The following is a 23,669-nucleotide window of genomic DNA, read 5'->3' as shown; positions in this document are numbered from 1 at the left end:
AGCACATTTTCTGCTCTTTTTTGTAGGTGTGGAATATTGAGCTGATTGATTTTATTTACTTTTCCCATTTCTTGTATTGCTTGGAAGCAGCATGCCAATTTTATTGTCCACTTGCTGCCACTCCTGTCCTCTAGTTTAAATGCATGATAATGTGTGGCCTGAATTTCTTGCTTAGGATTTTGTTTCCTGCCACAGACAAATGTAAGCTCTCCTGTGAATAGATATATAGATATTGATTTATTAAATTATTTGAGAAATACATTGATGTTTCTTTGATAGCAGACACCAATAAATATAGACTTTTCCCCACAATTTTTATATTGGTGGCAAGTCATATTTTCCAAGTTGACAAGTGAAAGTTTGAGGAGAAAAATTGTCATATGGTAAAATCAACATTAGATCAATGCTTCTTACCCGCTCCTTCAACTTTTCAGATATAAAAATAAGAAAATTTACTGTGCTCCAAGCTACGTCTTTAGGAGCAAGACAAACTGTCATTTTTCTCTAAAGATAAGCAGGATTATTCATTCAGTCAAATGAGTAACATGACTGCATATCAGTACCAAATGGACAAATAGCCAAAGCATTTATCATTGCTCTTGCACAGCAATTCCATGGTTCCCCCATATTCTTTTGTCCACCATACTCATCAGATGTTTTCTCCTATGCTCTGCAGCACTTTTGAGGAATCTATTTCTCTTTTGTTGCACTTTATTGCCAAATGCCCTAATTATTCCTAGGTTTTTGACACTTAGCCAAGTTTTACTTTATTTTTCAATTTCTCTGCTTTGCTAGGCCCATGTGTTCTTTTTTTTTTTTTTTTTCAGGACTGCACTGGCAGGCCATCCATTATGCAGAGCTTTTATTCTCCTCAACTTGTCTTTCTTCAAAGAATAGGAAAATGTCTTAATTTGATGTTGCATTAAGAGTGTACCTGACAGAAGCAAGTCAATGGCTTCAAATTTTGTCAATAACTGAACATCATAAGGTTTGCTATAAATGGCTTGGATATTTGAACAGTTTGGGCATGGAATGATAGGCTTCAAGCTTTCCTTGCTGGGAGATTGTTCAGCTTCTTGACACAGGCCTCAAAGTCCTGACCCAAGGTCTGCAAAGTCAGTCTCTACATTGGTGATATGATCTTGCTGAAAAGGCCTTCAACTTTTTCAGCTCCTCAGCCAGAGGACAGGTTCAAGATTTGAGAGAAATCTCTTTTCCCCTATTCAAATCGTGGCAAGAGCTCTAAAGACTTAAGGAAGAGCATAAGAAGTTGCCATTCTGGGTTAAACCAAGGGTCCATCAAGCCAAGCATTCTGTTTCAGACAGTGTCCAATCCAGGATAAGAGTACATAGCAAATAACCAAACAGCAAATACCCAAACAGTAAATACTAAATATTATGTTACAAATGCCAGTAATGAGCAGTGGCTACTGCCTAAGTCAACTTGACAAATAGGTTATGGACTTCTCCTTCAGGAGCTTTTGAAACCTTTTTTAAACCTAGCTATGCTAATTGCCTTAACCACATCTTCTGGCAATGAATTCCAAAGCTTAATTGTGCATTGAGTGAAAAATAATTTTTTCTGATTTGTTTTAAATGTGCTTCTTATAATTTCATGGAGTGCCCTAAGTCCTTGTTAATATCTGAAAGAGTAAATAACCAATTCACATTTACTTGTTCTAGTTCTCTTGTGATTTTATAGATTTCTATCATATCCTTCCTTAGCCATCTTTTCTCCAAGCTGAACAGCCCTAACCTCTCTAGCTTTTTCTCATACTAGAGCTGTTCCCTCTCCTTTATCATTTTGTTCACCCTTCCCTGAACCTGTTGTAGTGCAACTATATCTTTTTTGAGATGAAGCAACCAAAATTGCACACAATATTCAATGTGCAGTCTCGAAATGGAGCAATACAGAGGTACTATGACATTCTGACATTCTCCGTTTTATTCACTTTTGACCACTGAAGCACATCAAGCCGATGACACCCAGATATTTTTCCTAAATGTTAACTTCTAATACAGAACCTAACATTGTATAACTACAATGTGGGTTACCTTATGTGCATCACTTTGCACTTGTCCACATTAAATTTCACCTGCCATTTGGATGTCCAGACTTCTAGTCTTGCAAGTTCCTCCTGCAATTTATCACAATACATTTGTGATTTAACAACTCTAAATAATTTTGTATCATCGGAAAATTTGATAACTTTTCTGTTGTTCCCTTTTCCAGATCATTTATAAATATATTAAAAAGCACTGATCCAAACACAGATCCTTGAGGCTCTCCAGTGTTTACCACCACCTACTGAGAAAACTGACCATTTCATCCTACTCTCTGTTTTTTTATCTTTTAGCCAGTTTACATTTCACAAAAGGACATTGTCTCTTATCCCATGGGGGAATTTGTCAAACACTTGAAAATCTACTGGCTCACCTTTATCCACATGTTTATTAACCCCATCAAAAAAATATAGATTTGTAAGGCAAGACTTCCCTTGGGTAAATCCATGCTGGCTGTGTCCTTTAGAATAGTGTCTATGATTTTTCATGGCACCAAAGTCAGGTTAACCAGTCTATAGTTTCTTTAATCACCCTGGAGCCCTTTTTAAATATCAAGGTTACATTGGCCATCCTCTTGTCTTCAGGTACTATTTTAATGATAGGTTACACATGTATTTATTATTTTTTATATACTGACATTTGATCTGAGATATCACATCGGTTTACATTCAGGTACTGTAGGTATTTCCCTATCCCCAGAGGGCTTACAATCTAAGTTTTTTGTACCTGAGGCAATGGAGGGTAAAGTGACTTGCCCAAGGTCACAAGAAGCGACAGCAGGACTTGAACCCTTGTCTCCTGGTTCGTAGCCCACTGCTCTAACCACTAGGCTATTCCTCCTCCAGTTACTAGTAATAGTTCCTGTACATACCCAGATCCATCCAGCCCAGTGGGTTATGCACTCCCACCAGCAGATGGAGTCAGAGTGCAAAGCTTCGAGGCACTGGTATCCCAAGTGTGTCACCTGCAGCTCATCAGTATTTCTCTGACTTCAGCAGATTGTGGTCGTGCTAGGTTCAGTATCTGGGCCATCCCTCAGGTAGAACCAGGTGGCGCTAGCAGGTGTGGTTCCAGGTCTCCTGATAGCCAGGGGACTGGCTCCCTCAGTGACCCGAAGGCTCCCCCTCAGTGTCTGCGGTACAGGGAATCCCCGATGGGGATTTTTTTCTATTCCTCTCAGCTTAGGCTTTATTTTTTTCTGTTACTAGAAGTTAAAGTTTTTGTGTTAAAAAAAAAAAAAAAAAAAAAAAAAAAAAGCTCCATATTCCCTGTTCACCACGGCTCCCAAGGTAAATCAGTCTGCCCGGTGGTGCAGAGCCAGGCAGACCCCTGAAGAGGAGGGAAGAGTGTTTCAGCCCTGGTAAGAACCTCCGAGGATGTTTTTAGGCTCCCTGCCTCATTTTTACCCCTGGCTCTGGAGATATTTTTACCACAGTGGCCATTTTTCTTTTTTCTTTTTCGACCTCCCACTCGGCTCCCCAGCATTCCTAGGGCCGATGTTCATGGCGTTTTTGGTGGGAGTCACCGGGGCTAAGTGTCAGCACCTGTTTTCTTCCAGGGGGCAGTGGTATGCCCCTTTTTGCAGGAGGAACATGGCAGAAACTCCTCTGGTTGAATCCTGTAAGGCTTGTGGGGAATGCTCAGCTATTTAGACCCCCTGTCACTGTGCATGGACTGTGCACTGGGTGGGGAAGGGGCATCAGACAAGAGGACCAAACCTAAAAGTCTGCAAGCAGGTCAGGCTCGGCGGCTGGGTGTAACGGAAGGAGCCCAACCCCCACTGCGCACCCTATGGAAAAGGTCTCCCAGGATGACCCTCCCCCACTGTCCCCCACTGTGCGGACTCCGAGACCGGAGGAATCGAGAGACAAGGGCACTGATTCTAGCAGTGATGATACAGGACCGGGGGAATTTTCACCGGAATTTGTGCTGCTCAAATCATAAAGTATTTCTGCCTCGGAAGCTCGCGAAGCACAGCGCCCAGGATGGGAGTGTGGGAGTTCCCAAGCATCCCCATCTGCGAACTAATGGTCGTCCGTCCCGGGCAACTTTGGCTTGGGAGAATCTAGCGGGTGCAGTTGACCAGCCAGGGGAACGACTCCACTCCGCCCCCGAGGGACACCGCTGCAGATCAGGGTGAGGTCCCTCCAGACGTAGATACGGGTGACGACGATCAGGATCCAGTAGAAACTAGTGCGGAGGGGGACGACCCCCCATAGTCCAGCTGTTTAAAAGGGAGGAATTGCACCCCCTTATTCCCCAGGTGCTTGAGGAATTGGGGATGAGAACATCGCTGGAAGATTCCGACATTGAGGGAGTGAACCCAGTCCTGGATGGTCTGTGGGTTCCACCTAGTGCTTTTCCCATCCTGAAGAAGATTCAAAAGCTCATCAGCCAGGAGTGGGAATCCCCGGAGGCAGGGCTTAAGGTCAGCCGGGCGATGCAAAAACTCTACCCGCTAATGGAAGAAATTTAGAACACCTCGGGGTACCTAAGGTGGATGCAGCTGTATCAGCGGTGACCAAGAAGACGACCACTCCAGTGGTGGGAGCGGCTGCTCTCAGAGATGTGTAGGACTGCAAGCTGGAGCTGCATCCAAAGCAGGTATTCGAGGTCTCCTCCTTAGGACTTCGGGCGGCGGTGTGTGTCAGCATGATGCAAAGAGCTTGTTTATGTTGGATTCAAAAACCGTAGGACCCATCATCTTCTGGAATTTTTGTCAGCTTCTCAGGCAGCTTGTCTGGAGGCGGCGGCTCAGCAACTCCTATGGCTCCGCAATTGGGCAGCGAATGCTTCCTCCAAGTCGCAACTATGCAGTCTGCCTTTTCGAGGGAAGTTGCTGTTTGGAGAGGATTTGGATCAGCTGATGAAATCTCTGGGGGATTCCAAGGGCAATAAACTGCCAGAAGATAGAAAGCCCTACAGGAAATCATTCGGTCCTCGATCCCGTTTTCAGGATTTCTGAAAAAGCAGGTCAGGGAGTAATGTTCCACCCTCTGGTTCCACATAGACCTCTTCCCGTACACAGTCCTCTTGCGGCTCCAGTCGCCCTGCCAGAGGTGGTTTCGGACAGGGAACCAGAAGCCTGCCCAATGAAATCAGGCTTGCCCACTCCTCGGACGGGATGATCAGGGGCAGGTTGCCAAATTTTACGAGGAGTGGGCCAGGATCACCTCCGATCGCTGGGTGTTGGAGGTGGTAAAAGAAGGTTACGCCTTAGAATTTTCTCGGCCTCTCATGCCGGCCTTTGCAGAATCGCGATGCATTTCCCTCAACAAGCGAGCCGCTGTAGAAGACACTGTACAAAGATTGCTGACCCTGAAGGCAATCGTCCCTGTGCCATCCGAGGAACGGGGGAGGGAACGGTATTCCATTTATTTCGTGGTTCCCAAAAAGAAGGGCACTTTCTGACCCATCCTGGACCTACAGAAGGTGAATCGCTGCTTGAAGGTGCCCTGTTTTCAAATGGAAACACTTCGAACAGTCATCGCAGCCAGCGGTTTGAAAGTGAGAGTTCCTCGCCTCCTTGGCTGAGGCTTATCTACACATCTCGATTCGCAGCGCTCACCAGAGATTCCTATGATTCAAGATCCTGGGTCAGCATTTTCAGATCCGGGTGCTGCCATTCGGACTGATGACAGCTCCGTGCACCTTTACTAAGGTGATGGCCATGGTGGCGGCGACCCTCTAGAAGGAAGGGATAATGGTCCATTCTTACCTCAACGATTGGCTGATTTGAGCCAAGTCTGAAGAGGAAGGGAGCAGACGGTTCTTCGTATGATCCATTGTCTCCAGTCCCTAGGCTGGGTAATCAACGAAGTGAAAAGTCATCTGACTCCGTCACAGTGTCTGGCGTATTTGGGAACTCATTTTGACACCCTCCAGGGCAGGGTGTTTCTCACGAACAAGAGGATGTACAAATTGCAGCAACAAGTGCATCTTTTGTTACAGCTTCCAATTCCCTACAAGTTCCTGGGGTTCATGGCTTCGATGTTGGAATTGGTGCCTTGGGCCTTCACTCACCTGAGACCATTGCAGAGACATCTACTGTCGCGGTGGGACCTAGTGTCGGAGCAATACCAGTTGCCCCTGCCTTTGTCACAGCGAATCAGGTCCAGCCTGCAATGGTGGCTCTCAGAAGACAACTTACAGAAGGGGATGCCCCTCGAAGTCCCGGATTGGGTTATCATGACACTGCTCTCCAGCCTTCAAGGCTGGAGAGCAGTGTCTCGGTCATGCGGCACAGGGAATCTGGTCCTTACCCGAATGGTTGTGATCTATCAATTGCCTAGAGACAAGGGCAGTCTGCAAAACACTGTTGGTATTCCAGTCCCTGGTGTAGGGGAGAATGGTTCGAGTCTTCTCGGACAGCGCCACCACAGTGGCATATCTCAATCGCCAGAGAGGAACCAGGAATTCGGCAGTGGCACAGGAAGCACACCTCCTCTTTGCTTGGGCCGAGCTTCATCTGGAAGGCATCGCAGCCTCTCACGTGGCAGGTGGACTTCCTCAGTCAACAGCTGGATCCTGGGGAGTGGGAACTATCCCGGGAGGGTTGGAATCACATTTGTGCCCAATGGGAAGTTCCCCAACTGGACCTCATGGCGACCCGTGTCAACACCAAGACTGACTAGTTCTTTAGCCGAAAGAAAGAAAATCGGGGTGGTAGGAGTAGTTGCCCTAGTCTGCATGTGGCCAACTGGAATCCTCCTGTATGCCTTTCCTCCATGGCCCCTGATTGGGCACGTTCTCCGGTGCATAGAGGACCATCCCGGTTCTGTAATTCTGGTGGCACTGGAGTGGCAGCGGCGGCCGTGGTTTGCGGACCTGGTATGGTTGGCGACAGATGGTCCGCTACACCTAGCTCATCTCCTGCAACAAGGGCCCATTTTTTCAGATCGGGAGGATCACTTCTCTCTCGCAGCCTGGTGTTTGAGAGGTGGCGGTTATGGATGAAAGGTTATTCGGAACAGGTGATTTCCACCCTGCTTCAGTCCAGGTGGCCCTCGACGTCTGTGGCATATGCTTGAGTGTGGAAGGTGTTTGAAGCCTGGTGTGACCAGCAGGGTGTAGTGCCGTTGTCTGTGACCATTCCTCAGGTCTTGGGGTTTTTGCAGAAGGGATTATCTAAAGATTTGGCTTATAGTTCCCTACGTGTTCAGGTTTCAGCCCTGGGATGTCTCCTAGGGCGGGTAGGTTTAAGGCCTCTAGCCAGCCACTCGGACATTGTCCGTTTCCCGAAAGGGGTGAAGCACCTTAGTCGTCCTCTTCGTAAATTATGCCTGGAGTGGAATCTCAATCTGGTGTTGAGGGTGCTTCGTGATCCCCCTTTTGAGCCTCTGGGGCACGCTTCCTTGAAGGCTCTCACCTTGAAGATGGTGTTCTTGGTGGCCATCTGTTCCACGGGGCGTATTTCAGAAATGCAGGCTCTTTCATGTAGGGATCCCTTCCTTCACATCTCAGCTGATAGGGTATCACTGTGCACGGTCCCTTCCTTTTTGCCGAAAGTGGTGTCTGCCTTTCATGTTAATCAGTCCGTGGAGTTACCCGGATTCCCTGATTGGGTTCTTGACCCCGCTATGGGAAGAGATCTTCATCTGTTAGATGTCCGCCGGGTTCTCCTTCAGTATTTGAAGGTCACTAACTCCTTTCGAAAATCGTATCACCTTTTTTGTGCTCTTTGGAGGTCCAAAGAAGGGTGAAAAGGCATTTAAGGCATCCTTGGCTCGCTGGCGGAAGGAAATAATTTGCTTGGCCTACATCAGGAAGGGTCGCCCTGTCCCGACTGGTTTGAAAGCTCAAGCGACGAGAAAGCAAGTGGCTTCTTGGGCAGAGTGTCAGTTGTCACCTGAGGAGGTTTGTAGAGCTGCAGACTGGTCTTCTCTGCATACCTTCACAAGGCATTATCATCTGGATGTCAGGGATCTGGACCAAGCGCTTTTTGGGGAGCATCTTGAAGGCGGATCTTTCAGGTTCCTGCCCGGTGTAATGTGGCTTTGGTACATCCCACTGGTCTGGACTGATCTGGGTATCTACAGGAAAGGAAATTGGTTTTTACCTGCTAATTTTCATTCCTGTAATACCACAGTTCAGTCCAGGATCCTGCCTGGGTGCTCTTGCCGAAAGATTGATTTACCTAATGCTGCTGTACATAGGGAATCTATCAGAATGATTCTACAACATTTCGGTTTTTGTTATGAACAGTGGTTCAAACCTGATTGTCAGGTATTGGGGTCGTTTGTTTCGGACCCTTGAGGGAGTTTTTTTCCTGTTCGCCCTTGTTTCGGGAATTAGATGATTTTTGTCAATTATACTTTGCTTGGGTATCTATAAATACTGATGAGCTGCAAGTGTGATACTTGGGATACCAGTGCCCTGAAGCTTAGCTCTCTGACTCCATCTGCTGGTGGGAGTGCATATCCTACTGGTCTGGACTGATCTGTGGTATTACAGGAACGAAAATTAGCAAGTAAGAACCAATCTTCCTATCTGAAATTTCATTTTTTAGTTCTTTCAGAACCCTTGGATATATATCTTCTGGTCCAGGTGATTTGCTACTCTGGTTTGTCAATCTGGCCTAATACATCTTTCACTTGATTTGGTTCAATTCATCTGAATCATCACTCTTGAAAACGGTTTCTGGACAGGTAAACTCCCCAATATACTTATTAGTAAACTCTGAAGCAGGGAATTCATTTAGTCTGTCGCAATGACTTTATCTTCCCAGGTGTGTCTTTAACCTTTTGATCATCTAACAGTCCAGCTGACTTCCTCATAGGCTTCCTGCTTTAGATATATTTTTAAAAGTGTTTATTATGAGGTTTTCGTATATGGACTTCTAGTTTTCAAATTCTTAGTCTGTCTTATCAATGTTTTACATTTCACTTGCCAGGTTCATGCTTTTTCCTAATTTCTTCAGTTGGATCCTTTTTCTTCTACCTTTTTTAATGTGAGGAATACATCTGGACTGCACTTCTAAAATGGTGTTTTTAACAATGTCCAAGCCTGCTATCCACTCTTAACTTTTAAGCTGCACCTTTCCTTTTTTTTTTCTATTTTCCTCATTTTATCAAAATCTTCATTTTGAAAGTTTAGTGCTAGAGCTATAGATTTACTTATTGCCCCTCTTCCAAATGAGTCTGTGCCAAGCCTTGAACAGAAAGTTGGACATATTGATCTGGCTTTTCATCTTTCACCCTTGAGAGTTTAGAAGTGCAGGAGGTTTAGTTTTTACCAAAGCATTCCCCGTATGAAGTTGAACTCTGCTTCCAGCCTCAGATGACAAAATTCTTGCCCTCGGAGGACCAGTCATGCACCTTTGTACACCACCAGTAAAGAATTAATATCAATGTTGTCATCAGCTATTTTTTTGAATAAGTAAGGAGAAGCAGGTTCCTTCCTTCTTTATTGAGAGACTGTCAAGGTAAGGTATGGAATAGCCTTCTCGCATGGGACGGACTGAAGAGGAAGATTCCTGGCCTCTGTGGAAAAGGAAAAGGAAAAGGAAAAGACAGCATCCTGACAAACTCACTTGCCATCAGGATCCCCCCCCCCCCCCCCCCCCCCCCGGATCAGGATGTAAGCAGGATCTTCCTTGATTGGGGTACACTTGAGATAGATCTGTTTGCAGTATCCCAGAGCAAAAAGGTGCCAGTCTATTGCTTTAGGAGGAAATCAGAAAGGAGACTAGTAGCAACTGCCTTCACTGTTGAGGGATAGGTTTTCATTACACATATCTGATACCTCTGTTGACCAAAACCTTAATAAAAATCAGGAAGGACTCAGAAACTCTGATGCTTATAGATCCCTTATGACAGACACAGATTTGGTTTAAACTTCTTCAGATTTGTCCCTAAGGGAACCAGACAAATTGAAAATTTGTCCAACTTTTCAATTATGTATAATCTGAGATCATTGCTGCACACCAACATCCAGTCTTTGGCAATGTAATAAACTCTCTCAATTTTACAATAAGGTGAGTCAAATCCTTTTGGGTTCTATTAAAGTGACCATTAGAAGGTTTTATGAACTCAAATGGAGATTTCTGAGGGAAGAGCCCTAGATACCTTATCGTTCCTAACATACATACTGCTTAGAACATAAGAAATTGCCAGGCTGGGTCAGACCAAGGGTCCATCATGCCCAGCATCCTGTTTCCAACAGAGGCCAAACCAGGCCACAAGAACCTGGCAAGTACCCAAATACCAAGAAGATCCCATGCTACTGATGCAATTAATAGCAGCGGCCATTCCCTAAGTAAACTTGATTAATAGCAGTTAATGGACTTCTCCTCCAAGAACTTATCCAAACCTTTTTTGAACCCAGCTACACTAACTGCACTAACCATATCCTCTGGCAACAAATTCCAGAGCTTAATTGTGCTTTGAGTGAAAAAGAAGTTTCTCCGATTAGTCTTAAATATGCTACTTGCTAACTTCATGGAATTGCCCCCTAGTCATTCTATTATCCAAAAGTGTAAATAACTGCTTCACATCTACTTGTTCAAGACCTCTCATGATCTTGAAGACTTCTATCATATCCCCCCCCCCCCCCCCAGCTGTCTCTTCTCCAAGCTGAACAGCCCTAACCTCTTCAGCCTTTCCTCATAGGGGAGCTGTTCCATCCCCTTTATCATTTTGGTTGCCCTTCTCTGTACCTTCTCCATCACAACTATATCTTTTTTGAGATGCTGTGACTAGAATTGTACACAGTATTCAAGGTACAGTCTCACCATGGAGCGATACAGAGGCATTATGACATTTTCCGTTTTATTAACTATTCCCTTCCTAATAATGCCTAACATTCTATTTGCTTTTTTTGACTGCTGCAGCACACTGAGCTGATGATTTCAAATATTACCCATTATAATGCCTAGATCTTTTTCCTGGGTGGTAGCTCCTAATATGGAACCTAACATCACCATGAAGCGATACAGAGGCATTATAAAACGGAAAATGTCATAATGCCTCTGTATCATAATGCAGTAGGCCATATAACCATAAAGGTGAAAGAGCCCTTCATTCCTTGGATTACAAGAATGCTGCCACCTTGTACCTGAAGCAAACTCAAGACCATAGAAAATACACCCAGCTTTGTTTTATTTGATACCAATAGACAGGGAATTGTGATAGAGCACCATTTTTACTTGAGTAGCAGATTGTATTTCCTATTATGGCCAAGCACGCCTGATTTTAAAGCATTTTGCATCCTGTAATGTAAGAACCCTGGTAGCATCGGTCACCATCTATGTTTTAGCTCCATTGATTAGATTTGCAAGGCTGCAGTGAGGATGTTATGGCTGTGCTGGCAATTTTGATTATACCCACAAGGTGGGGAAATGCTGGTCTCAGGAGCAGGGAGGTCAGGCATGAGGTCTTCTTCCTGACCAACCACCTTCCCTTTGGGTTGAGCCCTCTGGTGCTGATGGCTAGCAGGTCTTATGGGGGGTGGTGCACAAAGTCAAACACAGGACACCCACTGGGACTGACAAAAGGCAAGAGGGTGCCCTGACCACACTGAACACAAACAGGGAGTGAATGGACGGGTAAGCACAGGGCAACATAGGACTACAGACAACCAGGGACTAGAGAATGCAGGAACAGATGGCATAAAGGAAACATATGGAACAAGGAGGCTACTGGTAGGACAGGACAAGGGCACAGCTAGGAAAATTTAAGCAAGGAAGGACAGTGGGAGCCCAACATAGGATAAAGGCAGGCTAGGAACATCCTGATGACACAGGCTGCTGGGAGGCCTAACAGAACAAGGGCAAAGCTGGGGGGGGGGGGGGGGACACAGGCCAGGAACACACAGTAAAGGAGGGCCACTGGGAGCCCCAAATATAGGAAGGCAAGCTAGGAACACACTGGCAAGATAGGCCACTGAGGCCTAACCCAGAACAAGAGCAAGATTGGGAACACACAGGTAAAGAAGGCTACCAGGAAGACCTAAACAGAGCAAGGCAATAAACACACAAGCAAGGAAGACCACCAGGAGGCCTAAACAGAGCAAAATACAAGGCAAGGAAGGCCACCGGGAGACCTGAAAAGAGCAAGAATAAGGCAAGTTATACACAGGTAAGGTACAAGAACAAGAATACCAAGCAAAGAATACAGGGACCAGGAGCCAAAGGCAGAAAAGATACTCCACGCTGAAGTGCAGAGTAACCTGTGAGGGAAGGTTTTATAGGTCTGGCCTTACTGCATCATGTGGCTTTCAAAGCAGAGATGAGTGGGTTGAAATGGGCCATTGAGGACTCCTGCTGGCAGGGGGGCCACCTAGCAGCCAGCCTTATTACAATGGAATTCAGGCCACACATTCATATCCCATTACTGTCTGGTTACAGCCTCCAAGCAGGATAGTGGATTTGGACTTTCCATTCTGTAAAATGTTGACCAGTGACCAACACCTAAAGTCAGACAGAATGAGCCAGAGTCCACGAGCACAGTATGTGGAAATCTATGTAGGCGAGAGAGATCTGCCGTTGTGCATGAGAACAAGGATCTGCAAATAGCAGATTGTATGAAGCAATAAATCTAAGCACCAGAATAGAATCAGACGTTTCTCAGAGCTAGCAAGTTTGTGATCATGAGAAAGAGGACATATGCTGGGAAAGAAAAGGGAAGGGTTTTTACAGGCCATTTGTGGCTTATTTATCTGGAAAATTACAAGAAAATAGACACTTGACGGAAGGGCCAAAAAGGTCAGAAATTACTAAGTTAATGGATGAAAATAAGTATATAAGACAGGCTTGGCAAGTGCTGTGAGTCAGCCTGCTTTCAAAGGCAGGCTGACTTACAGCTTCTGAGTTTTCTGTCATCTCCTTTCCCATACGCTGTGTACTTACAAACGAATATTTGAATAAAGATTAAATATATTGATCTATTTGTGGTTTGAGTATTGGTCATAGTGAGGATAAGCCCACAATTCTCCATTGTCTCTTTGGGGTTAGTCAAGCTTTATCCCTCCAAAGGCCAATTTTTGTAATTCCAGGTTGTCTTCCTTGTTTAAAAAAACAAAATCAATTAAAAGATTACCCAACAAAAAAAGTCCTACCTATTTGCAGAAATTGTTTCCCACTTTTGTTGGACAGCCCTTAACTAGGAAATTTCACTTGTGTGTCTAGTAAATCTGCTTGTCTTCAGAGAAAGTTAAGTTGTTCAACTGTAACAGGTGTTCTAGGAAGACAACAGTTGCACAAACCCACCAACATCCCCATAAATTTGTGGATAAGCAGGATATCATTATCCACATAAGTGGGAATATATCATCCAATGGCATCCAAATGGAAAGCTCTCTGAGCTCAGAAAACCCTAGAAGATCTTTCTGAGCTTGTGACGACATTCCCATGAAGCTGCCTGCCAAATGAATATCCTCAATCTTTCTTTTCACTCTTGCAAATGGATTTAAATTGTTTTCATGGACATTTTTATTTACTTGGCATTTTTCTATTTTTTTCAATCTTTCACTTACTATATTCTTTATTTTTAATGAGTACCATTATTTGTTTTAACATTTGCCAAGGTTTTCCTCACAAATTTAATTTCAGCATCGCCTCAATGTTTTTCAAGATGTCTGAGTTGAAACTGGGCTTCAAAAGATATCTTAAATGTTCTTTAAAAAAAAAAAATACTTTGACCAACTTCCATGATAAATGTCAGATGTCTAAGCCTTATCTCACATGACCAATTGCAGCCATTATACTTGCATGTACCCCAGCATCAGAAGATCCTGGAACCATACTGCCTCTGAAATTTTAGAATCACTTTACGCCTCTTCTAGAAAACAGAAAAAGTACATCTGCAGAGGGACCTTTGCCCAAAATAAACAGGATAGAGTTCTCTCACACTTGCAGTCATGATCAGGACATTTGACACAAACACCATTCCCCCTCTAGTGAAGGAGGAGGTAAGTTGCGTTTTTTGGCAGTCCGTAAAGATTAGAAATACTCTAGTGAAACGTTCACCAAAAGAAGAAATTTCACCTCTGAGAATGCCAAATTTGGTCCTGAATCAAATGGTTCCTCTCCAGCAATTCCTCCCTTTTCAACTGATCAATATTCCTTTCTGAAAAATTGTGGCAAGATTTTGTAGAGATGTGTTGAAGTTGCTGCCACTGCCTCCATCAGAGGAAATGATCCATATTTTGGACACCATAGTGTTGAATTTGGACACCCAGTCCACTATTCCATTATATCAATCCAGGAATGAAATGGTACATATACATTCAGAATTACAAAGTTCTTCTCTTTCCAAAGATAAGATGCTTCTGGAAGTTCATCTTATTGAAATATCTGATTCCCAAAAGGACTCAAATCTCTCCAGTGCCTTGCTCTTTTTTTCAGAGGATAAGATTCCACAGGTCTTCCGCTCAGTCTTTCTTCTCAGCATCCTAGGAGAACATCTCCTGAAGACATGTCTTGCCCCACCTTTGTGCAGAATAGGGCTAAGGAAATCCCTTTCAAAATTGCAAGAAGAATCAGAACGTAGAGAAGATATCTTTGGCTTATTCAAGTACATTAATGTGCCTGGGCTTCCAGTATACAAGCTGCTTCATTAGTACTAGGATATCATCCATGAAGCTAATAGATAGCACATTTTAAACAAATTGGGTAAGGTAGTTTTTTGCTTAGTGCACAATAAAAATGTGGAATTTGTTGCCAGAGAAAATTGTGAAAAGTTAGTGTAGCTGGGTTTAAAAAGAATCTAGACAATTTCCTGGAGGAAAAGTCCTTAAACCACTATTAGCCATGTAGATTTGAGGAAGCCACTGCTTATTCCTGGTTATGAGCAAGAGGATTGTACCTGTTCTTTGAAATCTTTGTGATGGCTGTTAGGTTTGCAGGACCTTTGGTCTAACCCAATGTGGCATCTCTTATGTTCTTATATTTAGGAGTTTGAAGCCGGAATGTGGCAATCACCCATATCCATACTTCCTGTATCAAGGAATTTGGATCTTAAAAACAGAATTCAGATATCTCTGGAGCATAATAAAATACAACTTCCCCCATCTCTCTGTAGTAGTAGATTCAACCTTAAGTAAGTTAAACACTCCAAATGAATTTGCACACCTCCTGGCATGGATGCCAGAATGTTGGACAGCATAGCAAAGGTGGTCTTCCAAGCAGCCATTCTAAGCTCCATAATAGTGGCTCATTTACCGTATATGATTCAAGATATGCAACTTATCTGCAGAGATTAAACTCTTTAGCAGAAGAGCTTCAAATAGTTAAAATGAACCACATTATTCCTTCCATTCAGGAGGCACAAGACTGCAGCAAGCATCTAATAAGATCAGCCTACAACACCTTGACTAGAATATTGATGGTAGCCATTGGAGCCAGAAGGCTTGCTTGGTTGCATACATCTAGTCTCTGAGAGGATGTACATGAGAAGCTTGTTCAATACAAGGGAGATTATCTTTTTGGAGATAAAATGAAGTAAACTTCTAATAAGGATAATTGTGTTTACCTCTTTACCTTTTCAACAGCTATGGCAGAACAACCCTCTACCTCTAAAAAGGATCAACCTTAAATTCTACAGAAGCCATTATTACTGTCTAAGAAGAAGATACTAACAGTACCTTTACACATGCTCTTGATTCCAGCAGCAGCATCAAAACAGGCCATGTAGCAGAAAAAGAAGGAAATGTAAATCTCTACAACAGATGCCGACCAAAACCAATCTTAATTTTTTTTTTTACTATAGCTTCAACAAATCTTCCCTTCTACCATTAAACAAGTCTCCAGAAGGGGAAAAGCTTTAGCATTTCAAACAATCATGGTCTTTAAGAAGAGACCAATGGGTTGTAAAAATTATATATCAAGGATATCTGTTGGATCTGTTCCCCCAAACAATCCTCGGGTGAGACAGTATTTAGAAAAAGCTTGTGCTTCTTCAACAAGAGTTTTCATCGCTCTTACTAGCCAGTGCAATAGAGTCTGTTCACTGCAAGAAAGGAACTCAAGGTTTTATTCTAGTTACTTTCTAGTTCCAAAAAAGATGTCATAGGCTTGAGGGTGGACACTGAAGCAGCTAACAATCAAGGCCAAGACACTGGAACAGACTTGAGAACCATAAGTGTGGTCGGACAGGCAGGGTCAAGGCAGATGTAGTTTGTTCAGAATCGAAAGGCAGGCCAAAGGTTCCGCAAGCAGAGTTTATACAGTGTCAAGTAGAAGTCAGGGCAGGCATAGTTAGTACAGCGTCAAGAGGCAAACAGATGTCAAGGGTAGGCATCAGGCAAAGGAAGAGTCAGGAATTAGGCTGGGTCTCAAGAGAAAAACAGGTACAGCAATGCACAGGAACTTAAGGATCTAAACTTGTTGTTCAGGCATCTGCTCAGAGGACTGAGCTTCCTTTTAGATCAGAGCAGCATTGATGTCATCACAGGAAATCCTGAATGCTGGGCCTTAAAGCTTCTAAGTAGGGGTGGGCCTTCAGAGCAGCCAGAAGCAGCAGAAGATCAGGACCCCAAGGACCTTGCTGGACTCGGGACCTTGAGGTAGTGGATACTGCCACGCTGCAGCACCCCATGGTCAGCAGCATGTTACAGTACCCACCACTCCTAAACACCTACAGAGCCTCTTTCAGGATTCCCTTTTCTTGTAGGTTTTTGGGGGAAAGTTGGTGAAATCTCTTGGCAAAAAAGAGAACATTGAGGTTTTCCATTGGTTCCCATGATCTCTCCTCAACACCATACCCTTTCCAGTCAACCAGGTAATAAAGTTGTTTCTCCCCATCTTGGAGTCTATTTCATTGATCTCATATTCCATATTAGAGGCACAGGAAACAGGTGGAAGAAGGGACTTTCTTGGAGTACCTTTTGAAGATCAGAGGTTTTAGAGAAGTGAGCATCCAGAAGTTCAAAAAATTAATAAAGACCTGGTTGTTTGAACAGGCATTTAATGAAATAAGTGGAGCCTCAAATTGATTATCGCATAATTGGCAAAGGTCCACATCCACAGAATTTTAGAATTTTAGTTATAAGTTTTACTGAGAAAAGGAAGGTTAGTACTGACAGTGTTCTACTGAAAAATGGGGGATCACTGAAAGAACCAACGTTAGTGAGGAAGGTGGGTTTGTAAGAATGAATAATGATAGGAAGGTGGGGGTTTGTAAGAATGAATAATGATAGGATCCATTTAAAGAATTAGGTTAAATGTGGGGTAGGAATCAATTTTAGTTAGTTTGTTTTATTATTTAGTGGTATTTTATTTTTTATTATATTTACTGTAAATGTTTTATGATTAGATTTTATGATTAGATTTTATGGTGTGTTAAGTGAATTGTTTTTGTTGTATGGTGAACTGTGATACAATTGTGTATTGTTAACCGACTTGATATCTTTTGAGGAAGGTCGGTATACAAAAACCTATAAATAAATAAATATAAAAGGAGCTAGCAATTAGGAAGAAAGGGGGAATCTTGATTTTATAGGTCACCAGATTAAGTTGTCATATAACCTGATACAATCCAATAAATCTAGGAGCAAATTTAAAGGTGTTAGGATTGGCCCAAGGTGAGGGTTGATACCACTTGCGAGGAGGAGCCCCACAGGTCCTCACCGTCGGGAGGCGAGGTCAGCTGCAGCAGGAGATACGGTGGTAGTGGTAGAGAGGTATGACATCCTGTGTCACAGCCACGTGATCGCAGGAGCTTGTAGAGAGAGTACTGTGAAGTGTCCCATGGAGCGGGGTAAGAGACACAGTTCGGAGGGAACCACAGTACTCAGGCGGGTTGGAGATGCAGGTACCAGAGCAGGAGCCTCTGACAGAGGAGCGCTAGGCAGGCCCTGAGGAGCGGGGAGTACGAGACAGGAACTACTACTGGAGGAATGCAGTGGAGACTGCCCCGAGGGGTGGGGCAGTGCAGCAAGAGAGGCTCTGGTGTGATGATGTAGGCTGACCTGAGGTACGGGGAAGCCCGAGTAGAATCTCCGAAGTAGTGACGTAAGCCGCCTCGAGGCTTACGTCAATGGACAATTTTCTCAGTGGAAGGGAGTGGACAGTGGAGTGCCTCAGGGATCTGTATTGGGACCCTTACTTTTCAATATATTTATAAATGATCTGGAAAGAAATATGACAAGTGAGATAATCAAATTTGCAGATGACACAAAATTGTTCAGAGTAGTTAAATCACAAGCAGATTGGGATAAATTGCAGGAAGACCTTGTGAGACTGGAAAACTGGGCATCAAAATGGCAGATTAAATTTAATGTGGATAAGTGCAAGGTGATGCATATAGGAAAAAATAACCCATGCTATAATTACACAATGTTGGGTTCCATATTAGGTGCTACAACCCAAGAAAGAGATCTAGGTGTCATAGTGGATAACACATTGAAATCGTCGGTTCAGTGTGCTGCGGCAGTCAAAAAAGCAAACAGAATGTTGGGAATTATTAGAAAGGGAATGGTGAATAAAACGGAAAATGTCATAATGCCTCTGTATCTCTGCATTGTGAGACCGCACCTTGAATACTGTGTACAATTTTGGACGCCGCATCTCAAAAAAGATATAATTGTGATGGAGAAGGTACAGAGAAGGGCTACCAAAATGATAAGGGGAATAGAATAGCTCCCCTATGAGGAAAGACTAAAGAGGTTAGGACTTTTTAGCTTGGAGAAGAGACAGCTGAGGGGGGATATGATAGAGATATTTAAAATTATGAGAGGTCAAGAACGGGAAGATGTGAATCGGTTATTTACTCTTTCGGATAGTAGAAAGACTAGGGGGCACTCCATGAAGTTAGCATGGGGCACATTTAAAACTAATCAGAGAAAGTTCTTTTTTACTCAACACACAATTAAACTCTGGAATTTGTTGCCAGAGGATGTGGTTAGTGCAGTTAGTATAGCTGTGTTTAAAAAAGGATTGGATAAGTTCTTGGAGGAGAAGTCCATTACCTGCTATTAAGTTCACTTAGAGAATAGCCACTGCCATTAGCAATGGTAACATGGAATAGACTTAGTTTTTGGGTACTTGCCAGGTTCTTATGGCCTGGATTGGCCACTGTTGGAAACAGGATGCTGGGCTTGATGGACCCTTGGTCTGACCCAGTATGGCATTTTCTTATGTTCTTATGTTTCCTTATCATTGTGTAAAAAGCAATTCTTAATTCCAGGGCCTCCTCAATGAAATTAGCCCCAGCTCCGGAATCCAAAGAGGCCTCTTTGTTGATCTCAGTGGAATTAGACATGAGACTCACATGAACTAGTAGCTGAAGAGAGGCTGGAGAATGGCCTAGGATTGCCTTTCCAATCAACCCTAGGCTTGGAAATTTCCTACCTTCTTGGGACATTGTATGATGTAATGCGCTTAGCTGGCACAGTATAAGCATAGGTTGAGGCATTGCCAATTTTGCTTTTCTTCATTGGACAAACGGGCTCTCCCAAGCAACATGGGGGTCTTTGTATGTTGAGGCAGGAATTGGGTCCTTAGAAGGAGAGACCAGAGAAAGTTGGAACTTGAGAGCAAACGTCAGATGATGCCGATAGGTATCTTTCTCTCTGGCGTGTTCTTGAAACCAAACGTCAATCCTTATACTTAAGGCGATGAGATCTTCGAGAGCTGTAGGTACTTCCCTACCTGCTACCTAGTCTTTGTACTCAGCCAATCCTTGCCAGAAGATGGCCGTAAGACTCTCCTCCTTCCACCACAATTCTGAAGCCAAGGTCTGAAACCAGATGGCTTAGTTGCTAGTGGATGTGGTCCTTTATCGGGGACAAAAAAGCTCTGCAGCTGCTGAGGAAGAGCATCAGAGTTCATCAAAGTCATGTCTTCACTGTATTAGGAATTCCTTCAAGTTCCTCATGAGAGGATCATTCTGCTCCCAGAGAAAAGAAGCCCATACTAGGGCTGAACCTGACAGTAGGGGCAGTATGAATGTTATCTTGGTTCTGTCCAAAGGAAACTGAGAGCTTGCAGCTCAAAATCAATGAGATGCTGCTTCAAGAATCCTCTGCAGGTCTTAGGATCTCCATTGCATCTAAATGTTGGAACCAAGTGCAGTATAAGTCCTGGGATACAAACTGAGGTTGGTGGGGGCAGTGCCGATCTCAGACATTGGGCCTGTATGGCATTCATGTGACTGGCCAGACCTTGGAGCAGGTCACTGATCTGATTTAGCTGCCCCTGCTGCTGTTGAACTCAGAGAGCCAGGCCATGTATGGCCTGGGCTGTGGATGAGTCCGCCAAGCTCATGGCCTCAGCAGTTTGTCATGGTATGTGAGCCCTTGTACTGTGGTGAGATTGACACTACCCAACTGGTGACTCAGCTGGGCCCCTCACTGACAGGAGGTGGACTTTCAGGGACCAGAACTGAGCTTCACTTATACCATCCTCTTCCGCTGCAGGGTGAACCTTTGGTTTCTGAGGCTGGCAGGACTAAGGCAAGGATCCTGTAGAGAGCAGACAGGCATGGTCAGTAGACAGTGTTCAGGGCAGGCGTCAGACAAAGAGCAAGGAAGTCCAGGCAATGATCAGGGTAGGAAGAGGTCAGGTTCCAGGCAGTGGTCAGGGCAGGCAGATATCAGGCAATATCAGGTTACAGGCAATGGTCAAGGCACAGGTGAGTAATCTGAGGAGACAGCTGGGCAGGGTGAGAAGAAGACAGGAGCTGGCAGGGTAAGGCTGGATCGAGGCAAGGCAGGAAAGAGCAACGTGCACTGCAAGGCAGAACTTGTTGCTGAGATGCTACTAGGAGTGTGGCTGAGGTTTAAATCTCCAGCCTGCGCTGATATCATCTCCTGGCACTGCTTCCCTCTTAAAAGATTCAGCGCCTATGGAGAACCAGGGAGGAGATAATATGGCGGCGTTTCTGGGTGAGTGAGGCTGGCCGCGAAACCATCCCGTGGTTGGCCAAATGTTGCAGAGGTCTTGTGTCATGACAACAGCTTTAGACAGCCAGTGCTTTAAAGTTTACCTAATCCCTTCAACTCTATTCTATATCCTTGAGCAATATAGATAGAATGCAGTGATCTACTACTGACATGCAAAAATAGCAAACTAATCATTTGCAACCCTGAACTTGGGAGTCCCTACTTGTGTGGCTGATATCATGCTTGTCCACACTGAAAGTCAAATTTTTTTTTACCTGGAACAGGTGGTCTCCATAGACAACAGTATAAATCTGCCACACAGTCCCTCCCACCTCTACTTTAGAATTGAATGTTAATTTGCTATTAAGACTGACAAAATTAGTGTGGTGGGGTGATAGCACAAGAAGGTCCATGCATGCTCACAAAAACCATCTAGGTTTCTTTGAGCTCCGAGAGAGCTTTCTGTCTTAGCACCATAGAATGACATCACCCCACTTGTGTGGCTGATTTTTCCTGCTGTCTACAGAGAAACCCTATTACAGGAAAGTAAATTAGCTTTATCTTTCCACTAAAACCTATGTATAGAACTATTGGAACCTGGGGGTGGGGAGCACATGGACTACCTACCACACAAGTGCCCACAATGCATTTTTCCTTTTCCAGAAAGCTCTGGAGGTTTAATCATCCATGCAGTGTGGTCACATACCCTTTTATATGACTGATGAACTGTTGCCTTAAGAATAACTGTTTATTCTAGTATGAAAACTGAAATATATTATGTTACCTTCAAAAGCAATGTATGTATGTTAACTGTTTAGGAATATAGACATTTTTCTTTTATTGAAAAGCAGATTCATGAATAATTTGACAATTTTTTGTTTCTTGTTTTAATTTTCTAGAAATCCCCTCTTTTACTGCATTACAGACCCAAAATGGACTTGCTATGAGAGAACTATGTTGTCCTTTTGGACCAAGTTTTTTGCAGAGACTATCATCAGGCACATTGTAGGTGCATCAGTTTGCTCACAAGTGACATGATGAATCAGCAGCAGAATCATGCCGGATGATTGTAAGATAATACTTATCTTATAGAAGACCACATTTGCCTCTGGAAACTTCTCCTGGATGATCTGAAAAGCCAGCTTGCTGGACAAGATATATTTATACATTTTTGTTATAAAAAAAAAAAAATTCACAACTCTGCAAGACACTACCAGCACAACGTTTACAGATAAACACTTCATAGTTCTGTGTAGCTGAGCAGCATTCATCTTTCGTGCATCTAAATAGATTGTCAAATGTAGTAAAATGGCGATGTAAAAATGGCTTATAACACCAAATTATCTTGGGTTTGTTTCTATGTTTTTGAAAAACTATTTAAGATAATGTGTTTGTATGTAAAGTTTCTCAAAGCTATTTCAGTTTTGTTACTTTTTCAGTCCATTGCTGAACCCTGAGCAGTCACAATAAGAATTATCTAGTTATTAATAATATTTATGCTACATTAAAAACAAACTAAACAGTTTGAGATCTGAAAAGATCTTATGGTTTTATTGTGAAAATTCTATTCCAGGGAGACCTCATTTATATTTGCATTCTAATAAGGTACCACAAACATATTTTCTTAGTATGTTGAATTCTATATGTTTAAAAGAAAGCTATTTTTCAACAATAATACATTTAAAAGTTCCTATATATTGCTTACAGCAGTAGTTCCCCAAAATTCTCTTATGTAAACATTTTTGCTGGGTGCTTAATGTACACCTTAAAGCTTGTTTTTGGTTAGATAAATCTTGTGTGTGTGTGAATGTGTGTATATATATGTATGTATATATAAACAAATGCAAAAAATGGAACTCTAATGATAAAGCATATAGCAAAAGAGCAAATTTTATTAAATATCACAAATATAAAAAAAATAAAAAAATACAAAGTTAATATACACATAAAAACTTAGTAGAATTTACAAAACAACATGATAGAAAAAACTTCCAGACAAAAAACAGTTAACTCAAATAGGAATATGAAACAAAGTCCGTGGTTAAATAAATTACAGTAATACTACATGAGAAGGCACAACCATTTGATTATCACAGGAATAATTCCTTGATTATAAAGCTATTATACAAAGGCAAATGCAATCGCTCCACTTTCTTGTCAAACCAGTTTTTTAATTGTAAAGCCATGTGATTAAACGAGTCCTCTTGCCCCAGCAGAGGCCATTTGTTTCACCGCCTAGGCGGCTTCCTCAGGGGGAAGTTTGTTATAACAAGGACCCCACAGAGGCTCCAAGAGTAACAAAAGGTGTGCTATTTTCACTACTGTAAAACTGAAGGCTGAGATTTTCTAACAAGCTTCTGTTAAATCTTCACTGAATAATTGCAATATTGTCTGAGCTGTCTTCACTGCTGGCCTTCAAGACTCTTGTTGCCTCTGTGGGGTCCTTGTTATAACAATAAACTTCCCCCTGAGGAAGCCGCCTAGGCGATGAAATAAATGGCCTATGCTGAGGAAAGAAAACTCGTTTAAGCACAGTGCTTTACAATTAACGAACTGGTTTGACAATAAAGTGGAGCAATTGCATTTGCCTTTGTATAATAGCTTTATAATCAAGGAATTATTCCTCTGATAATCAAATGGTTGTGCCTTCTCATGTAGTAGTATTGTAATTTTTTTGAACCAAGGACTTTGTTTCATTTGTTTTGTATTAAAATGTTTCATATTCCTATTTGTTTACTGTTTCTATCATGCTGTTTTGTAAATTTTACTAAGTTTTTATGTGTATA

At 43.0% G+C, this 23,669-nt stretch overlaps 1 protein-coding gene across 2 annotated transcripts in view; it reads left to right on the top strand.

Moving 5' to 3' along the window:
• The window catches only part of PCGF3 (polycomb group ring finger 3), a 533,880-nt gene extending 511,734 nt beyond the window's left edge, over positions 1-22,146 (top strand). For both annotated transcript variants that reach the window (XM_029602723.1, XM_029602678.1), the window contains one exon: positions 21,783-22,146. In XM_029602723.1, the coding sequence (XP_029458583.1) occupies positions 21,783-21,830 (48 nt within the window). In that variant the 3' untranslated portion in view covers positions 21,831-22,146. The remainder of the gene's footprint in view (positions 1-21,782) is intronic.
• The last annotated feature ends 1,523 nt before the right edge of the window (positions 22,147-23,669 follow it).

Source organism: Rhinatrema bivittatum, chromosome 1 (genome assembly GCF_901001135.1).
Source record: "Rhinatrema bivittatum chromosome 1, aRhiBiv1.1, whole genome shotgun sequence".
Taxonomy (NCBI): domain Eukaryota; kingdom Metazoa; phylum Chordata; class Amphibia; order Gymnophiona; family Rhinatrematidae; genus Rhinatrema; species Rhinatrema bivittatum.
Note: the sequence above shows the minus strand (reverse complement) of the source record. Positions and strands in the feature narration are given on the sequence as shown.